The sequence below is a fragment of the Equus caballus genome, chromosome 30 (assembly GCF_041296265.1).
Source record: "Equus caballus isolate H_3958 breed thoroughbred chromosome 30, TB-T2T, whole genome shotgun sequence".
NCBI lineage: Eukaryota > Metazoa > Chordata > Mammalia > Perissodactyla > Equidae > Equus > Equus caballus.
Window position 1 is genome coordinate 38,298,985 of NC_091713.1, and position 18,978 is coordinate 38,317,962.

The following is an 18,978-nucleotide window of genomic DNA, read 5'->3' on the forward strand; positions in this document are numbered from 1 at the left end:
TCAAGTAAGTACTTTGAAAACTCTTGTCTATACAAAGCTAAGACATGGTTATTCATTGTCTGTCACTGCCCCAAGCAAAACAACTCAAATGTTAGATCCTGCCGAAGGTGGGCATATCAGCGATTAAAATGAAGCTACGTGGCCATAAACTCAAAAGTCATAAATTCAACACCATCGTCTCTCCCTTGCTCACCTTTCTAGGCATTCATTCTACCTTCTGGTAGGCAGACTCTGACAGTTAAAAACGTCCTTCCATCCCTCTACTGAATAGAGTCGCCTCTAACCCAGGGGGGTTATGAACATGTTTGGAACAGTGACATCTTCAGTCTTATTTGTGGAAATTACACAAACCCCTTCTTGACACTATGCTTCTTTACCTCACACCAATTAAAATTAGTCCTGTTACAAGGTAGATTTCTATGATCTAGACTGCTTAGATTTAGATGTAGATTTTTGCCCCTCCCCAAAGTCCCAGAGCATGGTCGTATATTCTAGTTGTAAGTCCTTCTAGTTCTGTGTGAGCCGCTGCGACAGCCTAGCACCTGACAGACGGGTGGTGTCTTTTGACAACCAAGAAACGAACCCATGCCACGAAGTGGTGAGAGCGCCGAACTTTAACGACTAGGCCATCAGGGCTGGTTCCCAAGTTGAGATTTTTGTCTCTAACTTTTCCTCCTCCTTTTCTCTATATCACCCCACTGATCTCTACTTCAGTGCCATTACAGACACACCATTTTCATACAGCTCTTCAGGAATTTTAAATATTCCACGGTTCAGAGGGAAAAGCCCATGGGCAACTCTAGTTTTCAAGCAATCTAAAGAATCCTGATAAGCCTGTCTCCTTTCGTATATACGTGCTCTCTCCCCAGCCTCCCCACTGCACGGCAGTTAAATGACACTGAACTGAATGACAACCACAGGGAGTCTGGGCAAGGGAGGGGCAAAAGGAGATGGAGAGGCTTTGTGGGAACAAGAATATCCTGTTCATTCAGTGGTGGAGAATCAGGTTAAACAGGGAGACATCAGGGCTGTGCCTGGCTATTCATTCTTGAGCCAGTGCCAAGACTGTACAGGCAGCAGCTGGCTTTCAGTTGACTGAATTACTTACAACTGATGGTCATCTTAGTTCAGTTGCCCAAGTAGGGTGACTTCATGAACTCACTCTCTTTCCATATTGTCTTGTCTTGAAATTCACCTCCCCTTTGACTGGGGCAACTGCTCCCTAGGATGAAACCCCCATTTCCACCCAATCCCTATTTCATGTCTCATAGAGGCCATTCAGGACCAAGGGGGGTTAAATGTATAAGCCCGTGAGAGTTATCACTCTCCCCTTACCTCCTTAGGGCCACAAGTCTCCCCTGCCCACATTCTATCTCCTCACTCGTTTCCCCAGGTCACAGTTCATCCTGGCCCCAATCTGAAATAGAATCTGTCTGGGGTCACCAGATCTGGAGAGTGACCCTGTTCTAATTGTAGCAGAGGACTTGTTCCTGGCATCCAAAATGAGAATCATTTATTATAATGTTATGCTTTGGGTACACTTAGTTTTGTGTCATAGGCTACAAACTACTCATCATGGATAACATTGTTTCTATATGAGGCAAAATGCATTCAAATTTTCAAAAGACTTGAAGTGAATTTGGTGGACACTTCTGCCACAACCCTACATTCTGACAGTCAGACACATATTCCAGAATTCAGTTCTCCCAAACAAAAGAAAACCTTGGTTACAAATGAAAAATTGGCACTGCTGAAGTTAGCACCTTCATCTTCTTGCCCTCTGAAGACTTAGCCACGGTAATGGCCACATTGACGTACTCTCTGCATGAGTCTGCGTACCACATCTGTTTTCACTGTCTTTGTCAAAAGGCATTGGAAAAAAGTGCCATACCTAATTTCTAACCCACTATTTCTGCATCAGAAATATTGCTCACTCAACCCTCCATTAAAAAAAACTGCATGAACTACTTTAAATTAGTCCCATTAAAATGATATAGCTTTCACTGGAGTTTATTTTAAATTCCTTTAACAATTATTTATCAGACTATTAAAATGTGGCAGACAGTGGGCCAAGCACCAAGGGTATAATAGTAAACAGGAGTTTTGGTCCCTACGCTTATGGAATTTACCTTCCTGAGAGGTGAGGAAGTAGTCAAGGGTTTAATTTTCAAATGAGATATTATAAAAGAAATGTCATCCAACTGAAGGGAAGAACTGATGTTTAGTAAACTGGGCTTTGTACAGGACCGTTGGTTACATTCTTTTAAAGACTGTTTTATTATGAAAATATATATTCAGAAAAGTGCACCAAAGATGTACAGCTTAACAATTTATTACATAACCACTACCTAGATTAGAAAAAAAAAACATTACCACATTGCAGCTCTCCTCATGCCCTGTCCAAATCGTTACCCTCGCCTTTGGCATAAATCGAGTATCCATATGCATGGGTCTGTTTCTGAGCTATTTTGTTCCATCTATTTGTCTGTTCTCGTGACAAACGACAATGTCTATCCAATAGAGAAGTTCTCTCATCTTGTTTTTCTCCATGACTGTCTTTGCTATTCTTAGTCTTTTGCATTTTCATATAACTTTTAGAATCGGTTTGTTGAATTTCACAAAAAAACTGTTGGGTTTTTGATTGGGATTTTATTAAAGTTATACATCAGTTTGGGGAAAAGTTGACACCTTTACAATATTAGGAGTTGGCAAACTTTTTTTTCTTTTGCTTGAGGCAGATTGACCCTGAACTAGCATCTGTGCCAACCTCCCGCCACTTTATATGTGCGTCCCCGCCACTGCATGGCTGACGAGTGGTGTAGGTCCATGCCAGGGATCCGAACCCACAAACTCAGGCCACTGAAGTGGAGTGCACTGAACTTAACCACTAGGCCACAGAGCCAGCCCCTAAACTTTTTTATTAAAGGGCCAGATAATAAATATTTCAGGTTTGTGGGCTAAGAGACAATACTATGTAGATACTTATATAACCATTTAAAAAGGTAAAAACCATTCTTAACTCGAAGGCTGCTGAATCTCAACAAATTGGATGCTGGCTTGAATGGATTTGTCCTGTGAGCTGTAGTTTTCTGGCCCCATAAATTTGTTTGCTTTTTGTATTTCTCTCAGTAATGTTGTGTAAGGTTTTGTGTGGTGGTCTTGCAAGTCTACTGTTAAAGTTATCCCTAGCTCCCAGTTGTCTAGTTCTCTCTTCAGCTGTGTCTAATCTGCTGTTAAAAACCTTCCTGAATTCTTAATTTTGGTGATTGGTTTTTTTTTAAATTCTAGAGTCCACTTGGTTTTTCACATGTCCAAGTATCTGCTGAATTTCCCCAAACTTGTACATCTCCTTGAAGAGACCAAGCAGTTATTTCACAGGCTCTGTCTGATAGCCCCAGTGTCTCCAGCCTCTCTGGGCACGTGTCCACTATAGTTTTACTAGTTTTCTTGTCATCTTGTCTCATATGCTTGGTTACATTCTGTTGTATTCAGGATATCAACTTAGCAAAATTGTTTGTAAAAACAACTCAAAATTTAGGCTGATGGTATCTTCCTCTAGAAAGGGTTTTTGTTTGCTTATGCCAAGAGGTTGGGGAAACTACCACTTTGGGATGACCGTCAGCTAATTTCAAGGATTGAGAGCACTGGAAGCTGAGCTGCAATCCTGAGAGGCTTTCCTACTTTCCTACTTCTAGTTCATCCCTGATCCTGGGGTGCAAAGGACTGAGGGCCTCAACCCAAAGTGAGGGTCACACATCAGGCCCACGATCCTTTGACAGGCCCTGTCCCCTACTTCTGGAAGGCTGTCAACATCACCCATCAGCCGCTTTCTGACCTGCCTCCTCCAAGTTTGGCAAATGCCCCCAAAACAGTAGCCCATAACACTCAGCCCACTTCCCAAGGCCTCCATCATCTCACCGGTCCTGGTTCAGTAATTCTTCAGTCATGGTAGCTCTCTGATGCCTTCGGATTTTTAAAATATTTTGTCCAGTCTTTCTATTTGCCATTAGTGGGATGGTCAATCCAAATTAGCCATTCTGCATTACCAGGAGCAGAAGTCTTATTAGTTCTGTTAGAGTTACTTGAGCAGCCTCATACCTGACATGGTAACAATATGTAAAATGTCAGTACACCACTGTTCATCTTTGATTATGTGTTAAAAAAGAATTTTGTAGAAACAATTTGGCCTTGGAAAAACCAATTGCTCTCCCCAACAAAAACTGCAGGTTTCTATACTCATAGTAGCAAGCATGGGTTACGTCCATCTACCTATGGCAAATAGCAGTTAACTGATTCACAAGTCTTTACTGAGAGCCTTTGTGTGAGGGGAAGGAAGAGATGACATTCTCATTTTATAGCAGACACTAAGCGGTTAATTTAGTAGTTGACAGACCTCAAGATAAACCCTAAGTTTCAGGTTTCGGCTCTCCTCTCTTTTTCAAATTATATATTCTTCCCAAGGACACACAGGAATCTAATTTCCTCTGTTCAAATGCCTTTATTTCTTTCAAATCAAGCTGAGAAGGCAGAATATTGATATTTTTGGCTACTGGGGCAATAACGTTTGGCAATTCTCAAAAAAATACAAATAACCAATAAGTATATAAAAATTTCATTAGAAATAAATACAAATTAAAACAATGAGATACTTTTTTTTCTATTAAAGTAGCAAAATGTTTGCTTTTTTTTTAGATTGGCCCTGAGCTAACATCTGTTGCCAAACTTTTTTTTTCTTCTTCTCCCCAAAGGCCCCCAGTACATAGTTGCATATTCTAGCTGTAGGTCCTTCTAGTTCTGCTGTGTGGGATGCTGCCTCAGCATGGCTTGATGAGTGATGCTAGGTCTGTGCCCTGGAGCCGATTCGGCAAAAACATGGGCCACTGAAGCAGAGTGCATCAACTTTACCACTCTGCCACAGGACTGGCCCCCAAAATGTCCTTTTAATGATAATAAATACCCAGTGTTAGGGTTCAGACAAATGAGTTCTCTTGTACATTGCTGGAGGAGGGAAAATTAGCACAGGTGTTTTTGAGGAATACGTGTCAATACAATAAAGCCTTGAAAATGTGCATACTCAGCAATTCTAATTATTATAATGTATGCCAAGGAAATAGGTAAGAATGTGTATACCGATTTAACTAGAAGGTTGCACATTACATCACACTATTTATAGGAAACTGGAGACAATCTAATAGCGGATTGTTTAAATTATTGTACAGAAATACAATGGAATATGAAAAACAATGGTGTACATAGATGAATCTACTGACATGAAAAGTCAGTATTCTGTTAAATGGAAAAAGCAAGTTATAAAAGAGTACAGTATGATCTCATATTTGTTTTACAAAACCATACATATTTATATATATATATATATATAAAAACATTGAGGATATATGCCACATTACCATTGGCAATCTCTGGATGGTGGTAATACAGGTGATTAAAAAAACTTTTACACCCATTTTCATATTTATCTGCAATGAATGGGTACTATTTCTGTGATTAAAAAAGGAAAGAAAAGTCAAAGCCTAATTTAAAAAAATGCTTTGCCTAGGTTTTGGCTTATAATGAGGGGTCATATGCCGAGAGGCATCTATTTTGTTTCTTCTGACCTAGTGGATAATTCTTGGTTGTTTTTCTGCAAATGCCATAATCATAGGCATCTGAGCATTTGTCTGGAAAACAGTTCTCTTGTTTTCTACTAGAGCTCATTGAGGCTATGACTGGGGAAGGGAAGCTACCTTTCTAGGGCAGTAGGTGGGTGATAAAATCATGCCCAAGGCCTGTACTTTAGTTGGGGAGCCCTTGGAGTAAGTTTGGGGGACAGGAATGAGGAGGCAACCAGAAAACAGATGCAAAAGAATGGACTGCAGATTGTAAGGTCTCCTTTTAGTCCTTTTTTCAATTCTAGGTCTCCTGACTCTTAAAGGTAGGGATGATGGGAGATACCTGAAACCTGGTTATACAGATTTCTTTTAAGATGGTAAGTCATTTCAGAAGAGAAATGGCAGAACTGAACATCATATTGAATGGTTAAAGAAGTTTGCTAATATCAAATGGCCAGAGCAACCCCACAGCTGTAGAAATAGAGGCATCTGGATAGAAAGTTTGTATTCTGGATTGTATAGATTCCAATTGAACTCAAACTCTGTGAAGACCATGTCCAGAAGGTTCAGTGAATGATGACAATGTCCATTAAAGAAGTTGTTCCTAAGAATAAAGGAAGAGTTATTGGTCCAGAGCAGACAAACCTGTAAACTCGCAGATAATATGGCAAAGGCCTATCCCTCCGATATCCCACATCCTCCACTGTGATTCCAAGAGATCCTGGGAAAATGGCCTGGGCTGAGTTTTCCTTGGGGTGGCTGCCAGATGGGGGTGAAAATCTGATTTTCAACTTACTGGCTATAGCAGCAAGGAGCTAATATGAAGAGAAAACACATTGAGATCTGAATGGAAGAGGGGCCATGTTCATCTTCACAATAAAAATCACTATCAATCTGGAGTAGAGGCTCTCGAACATGGTATTAGAGTTATGTCCAAAGTAATGTGTTTCTGATTAGTAGTTTAAATAGTGAAGTTTGTAAATGCTTTACTTTTAAAAATAAATTATGGTAGATAAAGTTAGCATACAACAAAGTCACTGTCAGATACTATATGCTTTTTGAATGAGAGAGAGATAAAGGTGGTTTCAACTGTCAGCACATGAGCATCACTTGTCATGTGTCATTGTGGCTACAAGGTTGATTATTGCTCTTTTAGAGCAAAAAATGAGGGAGCCCCTGGGTAGGAGAGCACCTGGGCAGAATGCTAGGGATGAGAAAAGATTTGTGGAAGCATTCCAGTGTCCTAAAACTGGGGAAAAGGGGACATTAGGAAATATTGTGATGCGAAGTGAATTAAGCAAGAGGCATGCACTTGAGGCTTTAAGGAAGCAGGGTTAGCTCTCTGCATGTTAAGCTGGACATGTTGATACTCATAATTTATATTGGTACAGAGAAGGTGGCAGCAGAACAATTATACCACGTTAAATGCCAGTTCTTGTGGAGAGTAGCTTTTACAGTTGGGGTGGAGTTGAGTCCTCCTACCCTCAATTACTCATGAGAAACCCGTTCCAAGGCCACATAGAAACTCTTCTTGTCATCTAGGCAATGCCAGCCAATTGGTCCAATTTCACAGTCCGCGCAGACCAGAAACTTGATGTTGCCCACGTCCTTGGTGAAGCCCACGTTCTCAAAGATGAACATGTCATCAACCAGCCAGTGTTCCTGGAGGATATCGCCATCGGGATTGCTGCCATCAGCCAGAGCTGGCTTCTTTCTCATGGAGGGAAGAAAAAGCTGTAGTGGCAGAAAGAATACAAAAGCTGAACTGGCTCAATCACATCATCACCCCCATTCTACTTATACTTACACTTCACCCTAGCAGTTTCTCGGAATGAAAACGAAACGAGGAGCTCTATTATTAAGTTACAGACTAGGAGGCTGGGTGGCTTCTCTGCTACCTCTGATCCATGCCCTGATTCTTAAGAGACATGAAAGAAGAACTTTGGTTGCTGTGGTAACTTGGCTTCATTGCTATCCTTACCATGGCCTATAAGGCCCTATCTGTTCCTAATCTCCCTCTAGCTCTTTATGCTCCTTCTTCAAACTGAGTAAGTCTGCTCTGCCCTCAGATCGTGGCAAGGCCAACTCCTTCTTGATATACAGCTCAACTGTAACCTCCTCAGGAAGTCTTCCCTAACCAAACAATCTGAGTTAGCTTTCCACACTGCCCACTGTATTTTTATTTTTAAAATGGCTTTACTGAGGTATAACTGACACACTCACTGCACATATTCAAAGTGTACAATTTGATACATTTTGGCACATGTATGCACCAATGAACCACTACCATCAAGATAATGAACATATCCCATCACCCCCAAAAGTTCCCTTATGTCACTCCTTCTTTATGTTTACTTACCATTTTTTGAAATTATCTTCTTAATTTATTGGCTTACTTATTTACCATGGGTCTCCTTCTACTAGAATGTCAGCCCCTGGACAGCAGGGAGCTTATCTTTCTTGTTCATTACTATATCCCCAGTGCCTAGAATAGTAACTGATATAGAGCAGGAACTCAAATATTTGTTAAAATAATACAGAATATCTGGCTTTCCTATATTCCACCATTGTTATGAATATGCTAGATTTACCTTATAAAAAGAACATTAAAAAGGAAAATCTAGTTTGAGAATTTGCATTATCATTAGGATCCTTGTACCCGCTAATTAACATGGCTTCCCAAGGTTTAGGAGAAAGCCTCTGGCACTGCCACGCTGCTATGAAAGCACACGCAGACACACACACACTCCCTTTAATTTCTTCCATATGGCTAGTTCACACACCTTTAGCTTCCCCAGACTACTGTAAATACAATGCCAGCAAAGCTTGTTACACCTCTGCTCCTCATCATTATGGCTGCTACCAAAACACTTATTTTCCACCCTACGATACATGTTTAATGCATCCCCAAACTCTAACAAAACAGGATGGCCTCAGTGTGCTAGTCTGGCATTGGCAATCAGAATAAAAGCAAAAAACTTTTAGAAATTGGACTGACATTAGTCCAAAAAAGGTAAATGCTTTGGTAGGGATGAGTAAGCCTCTCCCTGAATGCTACAGTTAGGAAGTCCACAAGAGCTACCAGTGTGTATTAAATACCCTGGAGTTTGCACTTCTGAACTCCAGGCTATACTGTAGTCAGTAGCGTATCCCTGATACGGAGGAGGGAGCACCATTCAGAACATTTCTACTCCCCGTCCTCCAAACCCTTGGCTTATTAAAACACGTCTGTGCTCTACCCTTTGCTGTCACCTGAGAGGTCATCTGAGGACATCACAAAATGAGATAGTCCTTCCTCCTGTTATATTATCATTCCAGTCACTCATTTTGCCTCATCTGATGTTTAAAATGAGTTCCTAATGCTTTGTTTTACCCTAAAGGAAAATGGGAACAGGCAGAGGCAAAGGGAGTTAGGAATCAAAATTCAGGAACCAGGAAACCTGGATTCCAGTCCTAACTGTAACTTTCTGTGGGCCTAAATTTCCTTAAAACTATTTCTGGCCTATCCCCTACATTGTAGGGGTGAAGTCACATCTTAACTAAATGGAAGGGAAGAAAATCAAAGACTATTTAAGCATTAGCCTTCAGGAGGCATCCAACAAAGCACCAGCTTCCCTCGCACTGTTCCCATTTAAAGAGCAAAACGCCACCTCTGCAATCTCACTTGATTAATGATTTAAGAGAAATACTATTATTAACCATTCATTCAAAGAATCATTCTGAGTCCTGTTCCCTCGATTTGTCAACATTCCCACTTTTATTTAAATGCTATAAGTAAGGCCCACAAGACTATACCTATATATAACCATGTATATGTGTATCTGCATGGATCTCAACCTATTCACTGCCATGCCGAGCACAACTGCTAGGGTTAGGTAATATGGGGGATATAGCAGTCTCGAAAGACTACTGGGGTGGAAATCAAGAATTAAGATTTAATTTGAGGCAGCTAACCCGGTTGGGGGCCAAAGTTGCCAGTCAGATCCCTGACCAGAAGGGTTAACTTTGCTGTCAGGACCCCAGCTAGTACCCTGAATCCTGGCCAGGCTCCTCAGAGATATGTAGAACATGACAACTCAGTGAGATTCTATTGATGTCTCAGTGGAACTCCTTTTCCTTTTTTCAAGAGCTGTTAACAGTACCCTTTTAAAAATAAAATGTTTTCTTTCTCTTTGTAAAAATACATTCTCATTATGGGAAGCTTGGCAAGCATGCTACAATATAGATGAGAATAAAAACTGTTAGACTACAGAGTAAACTTGGTAACTTTTTCATGATTTTCCCCCTTCAGTGAGTACTTGTGGTGGTTTTAAAACAGGTCCACAAATTCTTTGACAATCCTTCCACCAAGAGGTGGAGTCCTTGCCTCTCCCCTTGAGCCTGGGCAGGCCACTGTGACTGCCTCGATGAATGTAATACTGAATATCATGTGGTGGGAGTGACAGGCTAGGTTAGAAAAGGCCACGCCACTTTTGCTAGTTTCTCTTGGAACACTTGCTCTGGGAGCCTTCAGGTTCTATGTAAGAACCCCAGCTACCCTGAGGCCACCATGCAGAGAGACCATGTGGAAAGATCCACTGAAAGACTGAGAGGCCCCCAAAGCCTGTTCCAGTGCTCACGTGTTTGGGTCTTCCCAGTCCCCAGGCAAAGATGAGTGAAAAAGCTTTTGAGATGACCCCTCTGACTGCTATCACATAAAAGACCCTGAATAAGAACTGCCTAACTAGGCCCAGTCAACCCCCAAATTGATAGGCAAAATAAATGTTAATGTTTTAAGTCACTGTTTTGGGGTGCTTTTGTTATGTAGCAATAGATAACTAGAACAATACTGCCTAACATAGCTGAGATGCATGTTCCATTTTGATCCCTGATTTTTTTTTTGAGGAAGATTAATCCTGAGCTATCATCTGCCGCCAATCCTCCTCTTTTTGTTGAGGAAGACTGGCCCTGAGCTAACATCCATGCCCATCTTTCTCTACTTTATACATGGGACGCCTACCACAGCATGGCTTTTTGCCAAGCGATGCCATGTCCTCACCTGGGCACCCCAGGCTGCCGCCAAGAAGTGGAATGTGCGAACTTAACCGCTGTGCCACTGGGCCAGGCCCCCGCCCCCGATTTTTTATTGTGATAAACTATACTTAAAATTTACCACTTACGTCATTTTTAAGTGTACAGTTTAGTGGTACTAAGTGCATTCACATTGTTGTGCAATCATCACCACCATTCACCTCCAGAACTTTTTCATCTTCCCAAACTGAAACTCTGTACCCATTAAACAAAAACTCCCCATTTCTCGCTCCCCCCAGCCCCTGGCAACCACCATTCTAATTTTCTGCTTCTATGAATTTGACTACTCTAGGAACCTCATGTAAGTGGGATTATACAGTATTTGTCTTTTTGTGACTGGTTTACAGTCACGTGTCACTTAACAAAGTGGACACGTTCTGGGAAATGCATCCTTAGGCGATTTGGTTGTTGTGTGAACAGCACAGAGTGTACTTACACAAACCTAGATGGTGTACCCTACTATGCACCTAGGCTATATGGTACTGATGTTATGGGACCACTGTCATATATACCATCTGTTGTTGACCAAACCATCATTATGCAGCGTGTGACTATTTCCTTAGCATAATGTCTTGATTTTTAAAATGAGTTTTAAAGTTTTATTGAGATAATTGTAGGTTCATACATAGTGAAGAAATAATACAAAGATATAGATAAATGATAATTATTTCTATATTAAGAAATAATACAGGGGCTGGCCCCGTGACCGAGTGGTTAAGTTCACATGCTCCGCTGCAGGCGGCCCAGTGTTTCGTTGGTTCGAATCCTGGGCGTGGACATGGCACTGCTCATCAAGCCACGCTGAGGCAGCGTCCCACATGCCACAACTAGAAGGACCCACAACGAAGAATATACAACTATGTACTGGGGGGCTTTGGGGAGAAAAAGGAAAAAAAAAATCTTAAAAAAAAAAAAAAGAAATAATACAGAAATTCCATGTACCCTTTACCCAGTTTCCCCTAATGGTAACATTTTGCAAAACTATAGCACAACATCACAACCAGGATATCGACAGGGATACAACCCAGATTTTATTCAGATTTTCTTAGTTTACTTGTACTCATTTGTGTGTATATGTAGTTCTATACAGTTTTATCAATTTTATCCCGTGTAAGTTCATGTATCCACCACCACAGTCAAGACATTGAACAGCTCCATCACCACAAGGATCCTTCATGTTACCCTTTGTTTGTTGAGGAAGATTGGCGTTGAGCTAACATCAGTGCCAATCTTCCCCCATTTTTGTATGTGGGATGCCACCACAGCACAGCTTGATGAGCGGTGCATAGGTCCCTGCCCAGGATCCAAACCAGTGAACCCCGGGCTGCCAAAGCAGAGCATGTGAATTTAACCACTACATCACCAAGCCGGCCCTCTCCTGTTACATTTTATAACCACACTCACCAATACCCCCAGCCCCATAATTCCTATCCCTTGGTTACTTCAGAAATGTCATACAAATGGAATCATACAGTAAACCTTCTGGGACTGGCTTTTTTCACTCAGCATAATTCCCTGGAGATTCATCCAAGTTGAGTGTATCAGTAGTTAACTCCACGGTACGGCTGTAGCACGGTTTGTTTAATCAGTCATCTGGTGAAGGACAGCTGGGCTGTTTTTAGTTTTTGACTATTATGAACAAAGGTACAATGAACATTCACATACAGGTTTTTGTGTGAATATAAGCTTTCATTTCCCCTGGGATAAAGGTCCCAGAGTGCACTTGCTGGGTCACATGTTAAGAGCATGTTTAGTTTTAGCAGGAACCGCTCTTGGTTACTGCCTTCAGGTCCTCTGCTCTCATATTATCCGAACACTGCTCCACACTTCTCTCCCATGAGCCCATCTTCCACTGCCTACTCATGCTGCAACTCCACTCCTCCAAAAAAGATAAAAAAGCAAACAACTCTCATTTATAACATCATCCTCCTTTTCCTACCTTCACAAACTGTTGTTTCCTTTTTATTTTGTCTTCATGGAAACAAGGCTCTTGTTAGAAAAAACCACTGGCTCCTCAGTGCCGCCCACGCTGATAGCCCACATACTGGAGATGGGAACCAGTGTTCTCCTTGCCCCCAGATTATTACTCCTACATCTTCACATCAACACCTCTGTTCCTTTTAGGTTTCTGCGACCCTTCACGGTCAGCTCTGGTCACTCCACCCTATCTACAGCTGACTGGCACCTGGCTCAGTCTCTCTTGAGCCCACTTCCTCTATTCCCATCACCTTAACTGTGAGTGGCCTCATTTCTTGCTGCTTTTATGACATTCTATGTCCTGGCCAAGTTGAACTTTTCAGTGCTTCAAATATCCCAGTCTCCCTCACAACCATGAAACATCATGCTGCTATTCACCTACCTCTACTCCGCTGAACTATAATTTCCTCTGCCACAACTTGAGGTAAGATTTGAGAAGTACCTACTGCGAGCGTATGAACACTGTGTGTGACGTCATTTATATGATTTGAAAAGAACACAGATCACGTGCTGCACAAACAGAGAAGCAATGGTACCAGTTAAACATACTGATCCATTCCATCCACGCTAACCCATGGTTTACACCGGACTCATAGCTTCTATTCATTAATTTATTTCAATCCAAGGATTTACTCAGTTCTTATTTATACGCACAGTCCAGGTGTGGGAGATACGGAAGTGGACAGGACACCAGGCCTCATAGTCTAGGGGCATAAACATCAAGTACAGATGATTTCATGGGGCCGGCAGGGAGCATGGGTGGGAGAGCGCTTTGCGGTCTTCCGGCCATGGCGTCTCCATCTGGGTCTCCTGACATTTGGGCTGGAGAACTCTCTGCGGGGGGCTGTCCTGTGCCTTGTAGGATGCGGGCAGCATCCCTGGCTTCCACTCACTAGATCCAGCAGCACCGTGCCACAGACCTAACGTTTGTGCCCACCCTAGCATTCTTACGTGGAAACCCAGTTCCCAGCGGGACAGGTCATGAGGGCAGAGCGCATTTTGAGGGACAGGGTTGCAATGAGGGTACTCCTCACACCTTCCTGGGCCACGTTACACTCCGGTGAAAAGCTTACCAAACCACTGCTTTCTCAGCTGTCTTGCGGGGGGCGGTGGTGGAAGGGATGGGAACCCCTAAGGTGAAGACAATCAGCAGACTTCCTTCACACCGGATCTTCAGGGCTGCAGAGCTGTCCCGCTGACAATGGGATTCCCCTGGGAAACTCGATCCCAGAACTTGCTAGGCATGCGTGATACGGGAGTTACCCCGGCGCATCCCTACACTGCACGTGCTGTTCCTGGGGCTCTTCTCGGAGCGGACAGCGCCCGGCAGAAGGGACCCTGGCAATGAGGACTGGCGGCGGGTGGAGGCGGAACTCGGGCGCCATTTGGCAACGGGGCTACCGGAGAGGCGCTCAGACCTGCGGGCCTCAAGAGCCGGCCCAGGACGCCAGCCCCGGTGGGGCTCAGAGCCCTCACGGGAAGGGGCCCCTCACGGACCCAGACACCTCACAGGCGCGAGCCCCTTCACGGACCGGGGACCCCTCACGGACCGGAGCCCCTCACGGACCGGGCCCCTCACGGACCGGGCCCCTCACGGACCAGGCCCCTTACGGACCGGAGCCCCTCACGGACCTGGACCCCCTTAGGGACCGGGACCCCGGGGACCCTCACAGACCGGAGCCCCTCACGGACCGCAGCCCCTCACGGACCAGGCCCCTTACGCACCGGGACCCCCTCCGGGACCGGAGCCCCTCACGGACTGGAGCCCATCACGGACCGGGACCCCCTCACTGACCAGGGACACCTCACAGACCGGAGCCCCTCACGGACAGGGACCCCTCAGGGACCGGGACCCCCTCAGGGACCGGAGCCCCTCTCGGACCGGAGCCCCTCACGGACCTGGACCCCCTTAGGGACCGGGACCCCGGGGACCCTCACAGACCGGAGCCCCTCACGGACCGGGACCCCTCACGGACCGGAGCCCCTCGCGGACCAGGGACCTCTCAGAGACCGGGAACCCTCACGGACCGGGAGCCCCTCAGGGACCAGGACCCCCTCACGGACCGGGACCCCTCACGGACCCGGACTCCTCAGCGGCGCGGGCACTCGGTCACCCGCCTCCAACCTGTCTGCCTACCTGCCGGCGGGAGAAGAGAGCCGTCCCCGGCTGCAGCACCCGGGAGCCACAACGTCGGCACAGCACCGCCTTCCGGTTTCGGCCCTCGGCCGACACCAACTCGTTTAGCGGCTCCGCAGGCTCCATGACTGCCACCGGTGCAGCAGCCTCGGCCACCACCGCGCAGGCGCCGGCCCGCTCAGTCTTTCTGAACTGCGCAGGCGCGGCCTTCAGAGGTGGGGCGCGGCGCGGCGCGGCGCGGCGCGGCGCGGACGGACACGCCCCCTGCGCAGGCGCCCGCTTCCCCCGCTCCGGCCTCTACTGCGCAAGCGCCCTCCTCCTTTGCCTAACCTGAGCGCCAGGTGTAACCTGGCTTTGTGACAGGGTCACTTCCTGGGACGTGACAAATCCTCTCTCTGTACTCACCTGGTCACTAGCCTCCCCTTACTGTTGACTAAACCCTGGGCACAGAAGTCATTACAATTGACTGTAACTCTTTAGTTTCCCGAGATTTGTATTCAGTTCAGGAATGAACGGGGACATTCCTGGAGGCACCATGAAGGGATCTGGTCAGACTCCCATCAGCAAGTTTTGACCACATTAGCTTCTTCTATAGCCGACTACTTAGAAGGACATGTACCCTTTTGGTGTCGGAAAAAGAGGCCTGGAAGCTTTTATTGCTGTCTCTGTTCTAATCACAGTGACCATATATTAGGTGGCATGTGGAGCACTTCAGAAACCTGTTGAATCATCACAATTTCCTTATGGTGTCGTCACTTATTATCCCCAGGACACAATGACAAAGGTAAAGATCAGAAAGGTTACTTTCTAGGGTCCGTAGATCCAGGCATGGCTCTAAAACCACCTTACACTATACTTTCTCATTCCATCTGATGAGTCTGTAGACCCCTAGCTTACTACTTCTAACCCAACAGGCCATGGGTTTCCTGACATGGCAGGGGAAGCAGAATATGAAGGGAACTAAGCCACTTGATTAGGTAGTGTCTAATCTACCTGCCACTCCATCTGCATTTTTTTCTTTTTCCTCTTTGTCCTTCATTAATTCAACTTTTGGTAATTGGGTAACATGCTATACCCTGAGGATACATAGGCACTGTGTAGTTAAGAACAGTCAAAACAGGAAGACAGACCCAAACCCAATGACATGTGATAAAGATGATCACGGGAACAAAGTGAATGGAAGCATGGATTACGGAGTAATTCGGTCCAAGGAGTTAGAGAAGGCTTTAACCCAGGTGACATCTGAAATAGGCATTAAACATGACTAGGATTTTGTCAGGAAAGCAAGATTATTTTAGACAGAAGAAACAGAATACATAAACAAGGGAGAGAACAAATTTAGGAATGGTTGGTAGACCATTGTGGCTGAAACGTATTATACCTGAAGGAAGCGAGGGTTGTAGAGGGAGGTAAGATCAGAAAGGTACAGTGGGTCTAATATCATGCTAAGGAATTTGAACTTTCTAATATGGGCAATGGGAATCTATGGCCAGAAATAACTTACTGAAACTTTGCTGTATGTTAGGTATTATAATGATCCTATCTGTGCTTTAGAAAGATAACTGAAGACAAAATGGAAGGGCTTGATTGAAAGACAGGAAAAGAGCAAAGGTAAGGATAGTGGAAGGCTATTACTCTATGAGTCTGAACTATGTGGCAACAGAGGGAATAAAAATATAGGAGTGGATTTGGAAAAATTAAAGATAAAATCGTATAGAACCTAGAAACTAACTGGATGTTGTATTGTGATAGAGGTGACACAAGATAAATGATAGCCTTCTGAGGTTGGATAACTAAGTGGCTGGCTGCCAGTTAGGGGAGCTAGAAAAACAGAAGTAACCACCAAATCAGGGGTACCTCTGTTTGTATATGTGTGAGCATGCGAAAGTACACAAGATTGGGAGAAGAGTGGAAAGGGAGCAATGAGCTTTATGTGTTTTCTGCAGAATATTCTATTGTGGCTGCTATATAAGAACTATTTGGGAATTTGGTCTGAAACTCAGAAAACTCAGCAGTGAAGACAGCCTAGGAGCCAACAGTCTTTACCCCCACTTCTCTACCTCCTCTCAACCTTCCTTGGATCTCTTCCTGAGGTAGGATGAGTCACGTTTCATAGCTCTGGTTTAATCAGCAGTCACAACTCCCATCTGCTAGAGAGGTTGGCAGGCTTCTTTAGTGAAAATAACTTCCTCTTTGGCTCCCCCTTCCCTTTGCTCTGGGAATATCAGGACTTTTGCAGTTTTTCAGGCCTTCCACATAGCTGTTTAGATCACGGGTCACAAATTGAAGCAAATAGGAAAAGGATGGGGTGACTAAAACCCTAAAATTCCAGTGGGTACTAAATGAGCTCAAACTCCAAGTGTGAGAGAGTCAATGAATACACCAAATTCACATAAACATTTTACTGATAAGAATCTCTATAGTCACAAAGTGGCTACTCCTTATCTGTGTCTAACGGAGAGACATAGCAGAGTTAGTTGGCAAACACACAAGGTGAACAGGTTGAAGGGACAGGACTAGCAGCTGATCTCTATGCCTCATCCCCCCAAAATGTCTGCAAGGTAATGCTGGTTAGCCACAAACTCTCTTACAGGCATTTGAGACAGTTGATTTTTAATATTTTCTTAAAAAAATACAAAGATGAACTGTTCAGATCAACAAAACTCAGGGAAAGGGGAAAAATGGAATTTCAGAGTAAAGGGAAAGTGCATTCTTATTTAGGCATCATATTCCCACACTCCCAATACCCATAAAGCAAGAATTTCACTCCATAACACAGGGGAGACTTGAACAGTAGCTCAGAAATGGTGATAGCAGGTACTGGAACTAACAAAAGAATTCTGGTTGTCCTTGATTTTTCTGTCGTGGGATGGATGAAATCCATTCTAAGGACAGAGAAGGGAACCTTATAGTAGGAAAAAGACTAAATGTACCAAACACAGTTGTAAAAACCCGTCCTTAGCATAAATGTGCCCTTAAAAGAAGGGGACAGTAATCAGGTAGCTGAACTTCTAGGCTGTTGCCATCCCCACCCCATTCCCAAATAAATAGTTTGGAAGTGTAATAGCATAGTCGTATTTGATTCAACAAAGAGTCTCTCACCCACTCGAGGCAAACCTTACCCATGGGCAGATGAGCCCCGGCAGGGATTAAGACAATGTAAAGTCAGAGAACTTCCGATTCGTCCCCAGGCACACTGAACTCCCACATTTACTCAATCTCCGCTCCTCCCAACGTTTGTTCACTCTGTTATTCCCTCAGACAGTCTCCAGTGCCAAGATGCACGACACTTGAGTTCAGAAAGACCATGGGGACATAAAACGATGCTTCGAATAATACACCCTTCTCAGTCTTCCAGGTTATATTTTAGTGGTGTTCTAGGTTCACTCACATCCCATCGAATCATTTTCCTCACTCACTCTAAACTCCTGATAAAGCAACCCTGTCCCCTCTAAGGGAGTGTCCGATAGATCTTTCCCTTGGCCCCCAAAGTTTGACAGGGCTTTTCTGTTGGTTTTCCTCCAGAATGGAACTGTGTTGCCCCTAGCTACCGGTAGACTAGGAAAGATACTTATCCCTGGAAAAGGAAAACAAAAGACTTGGGTTTTACCAAGCTTGGTATCCTCCCAACCATCTAGGCTGAATACTGCCCACATGTAATAGGTCAAACTCACCTTCATTCTCTGCAACACATGAGGCACAACATATATTTATATATATAAGTATATATTCTCCCAAGCATATGGTAATTTAGAGATGACAAGAAAGTGCTCCCTAGACCAGAAGGAGAGGTGATCTGGCCTCTCACATCCATCCAGTGTGCAGTCTCTTCCCTGGAGTGTCTGTTACCCACCCTCCTCTTGGACAAAACTACCAGCGCGAGGGGGAGGTGTGTCAAATAACTACAGTCATCACTGCACTGGTGCTTGTAATCACCCTGTGCACACAAGGAGAAAGAGACATTCTGGAAAGGATCCTTGATTCTCCTGTAAACTGTCCCTGGGACTGGTCACTAGCTCTGGATGATGCTCCAACAACGGTCACTTCTCTCGGAGAACACACACGCCAGCATCACAGCGCTGGGTTCCCATGGATGTCACTACTTCCCAGCTGTCGATGATAGGGTCATAGCACTCGATGCTACTCAGCAGGGAATTCCCATCATATCTAGTGGGGAAGAAGCAA

At 44.3% G+C, this 18,978-nt stretch overlaps 2 protein-coding genes and 1 long non-coding RNA gene across 7 annotated transcripts in view; 1 reads left to right on the forward strand and 2 right to left on the reverse strand.

Annotated features, from left to right (window-relative positions):
- LOC111771333 (uncharacterized) overlaps window positions 1-18,978 on the forward strand; it is a 36,423-nt gene that overhangs the window by 2,274 nt on the left and 15,171 nt on the right. Inside the window, exon 1 of one of the 5 annotated variants that reach the window (XR_011434262.1) lies at window positions 15,117-15,577. The exons of 3 other annotated variants lie outside the window; for them this stretch is intronic. This is a non-coding gene — a long non-coding RNA (uncharacterized lncRNA). Of the gene's footprint in view, window positions 1-15,116; window positions 15,578-16,739; window positions 16,887-18,978 lie in introns of those variants that run through there. One more of the 5 variants, XR_011434263.1, reaches the window with a different exon arrangement.
- RABIF (RAB interacting factor) lies at window positions 4,479-15,089 on the reverse strand. Its single transcript, XM_023632676.2, has 3 exons — window positions 14,794-15,089; window positions 7,092-7,343; window positions 4,479-6,213 (listed from the first exon to the last, which is right to left on the reverse strand). The coding sequence occupies exons 1-2, from the start codon at window positions 14,917-14,919 to the stop codon at window positions 7,098-7,100; spliced, it is 372 nt and encodes a 123-aa protein (XP_023488444.1). The 5' UTR covers window positions 14,920-15,089; the 3' UTR covers window positions 4,479-6,213; window positions 7,092-7,097.
- Window positions 17,390-18,978, reverse strand: part of KLHL12 (kelch like family member 12) — a 30,507-nt gene continuing 28,918 nt past the window's right edge. The window contains exon 12 of the mRNA XM_023632674.2: window positions 17,390-18,960. Within this exon, the coding sequence (XP_023488442.1) occupies window positions 18,834-18,960 (127 nt within the window). The 3' untranslated portion in view covers window positions 17,390-18,833. The remainder of the gene's footprint in view (window positions 18,961-18,978) is intronic.

Excerpts from the sequence above, each read along its gene's own strand:
- RABIF (XM_023632676.2), bottom strand. The coding sequence starts at position 14,919 with ATGGAGCCTGCGGAGCCGCTAAACGAGTTGGTGTCGGCCGAGGGCCGA. Across the intron at positions 7,344-14,793 it reads CTCTCTTCTCCCGCCGGCAG|CTTTTTCTTCCCTCCATGAG; the intron begins GTAGGCAGACAG and ends CTGCCACTACAG.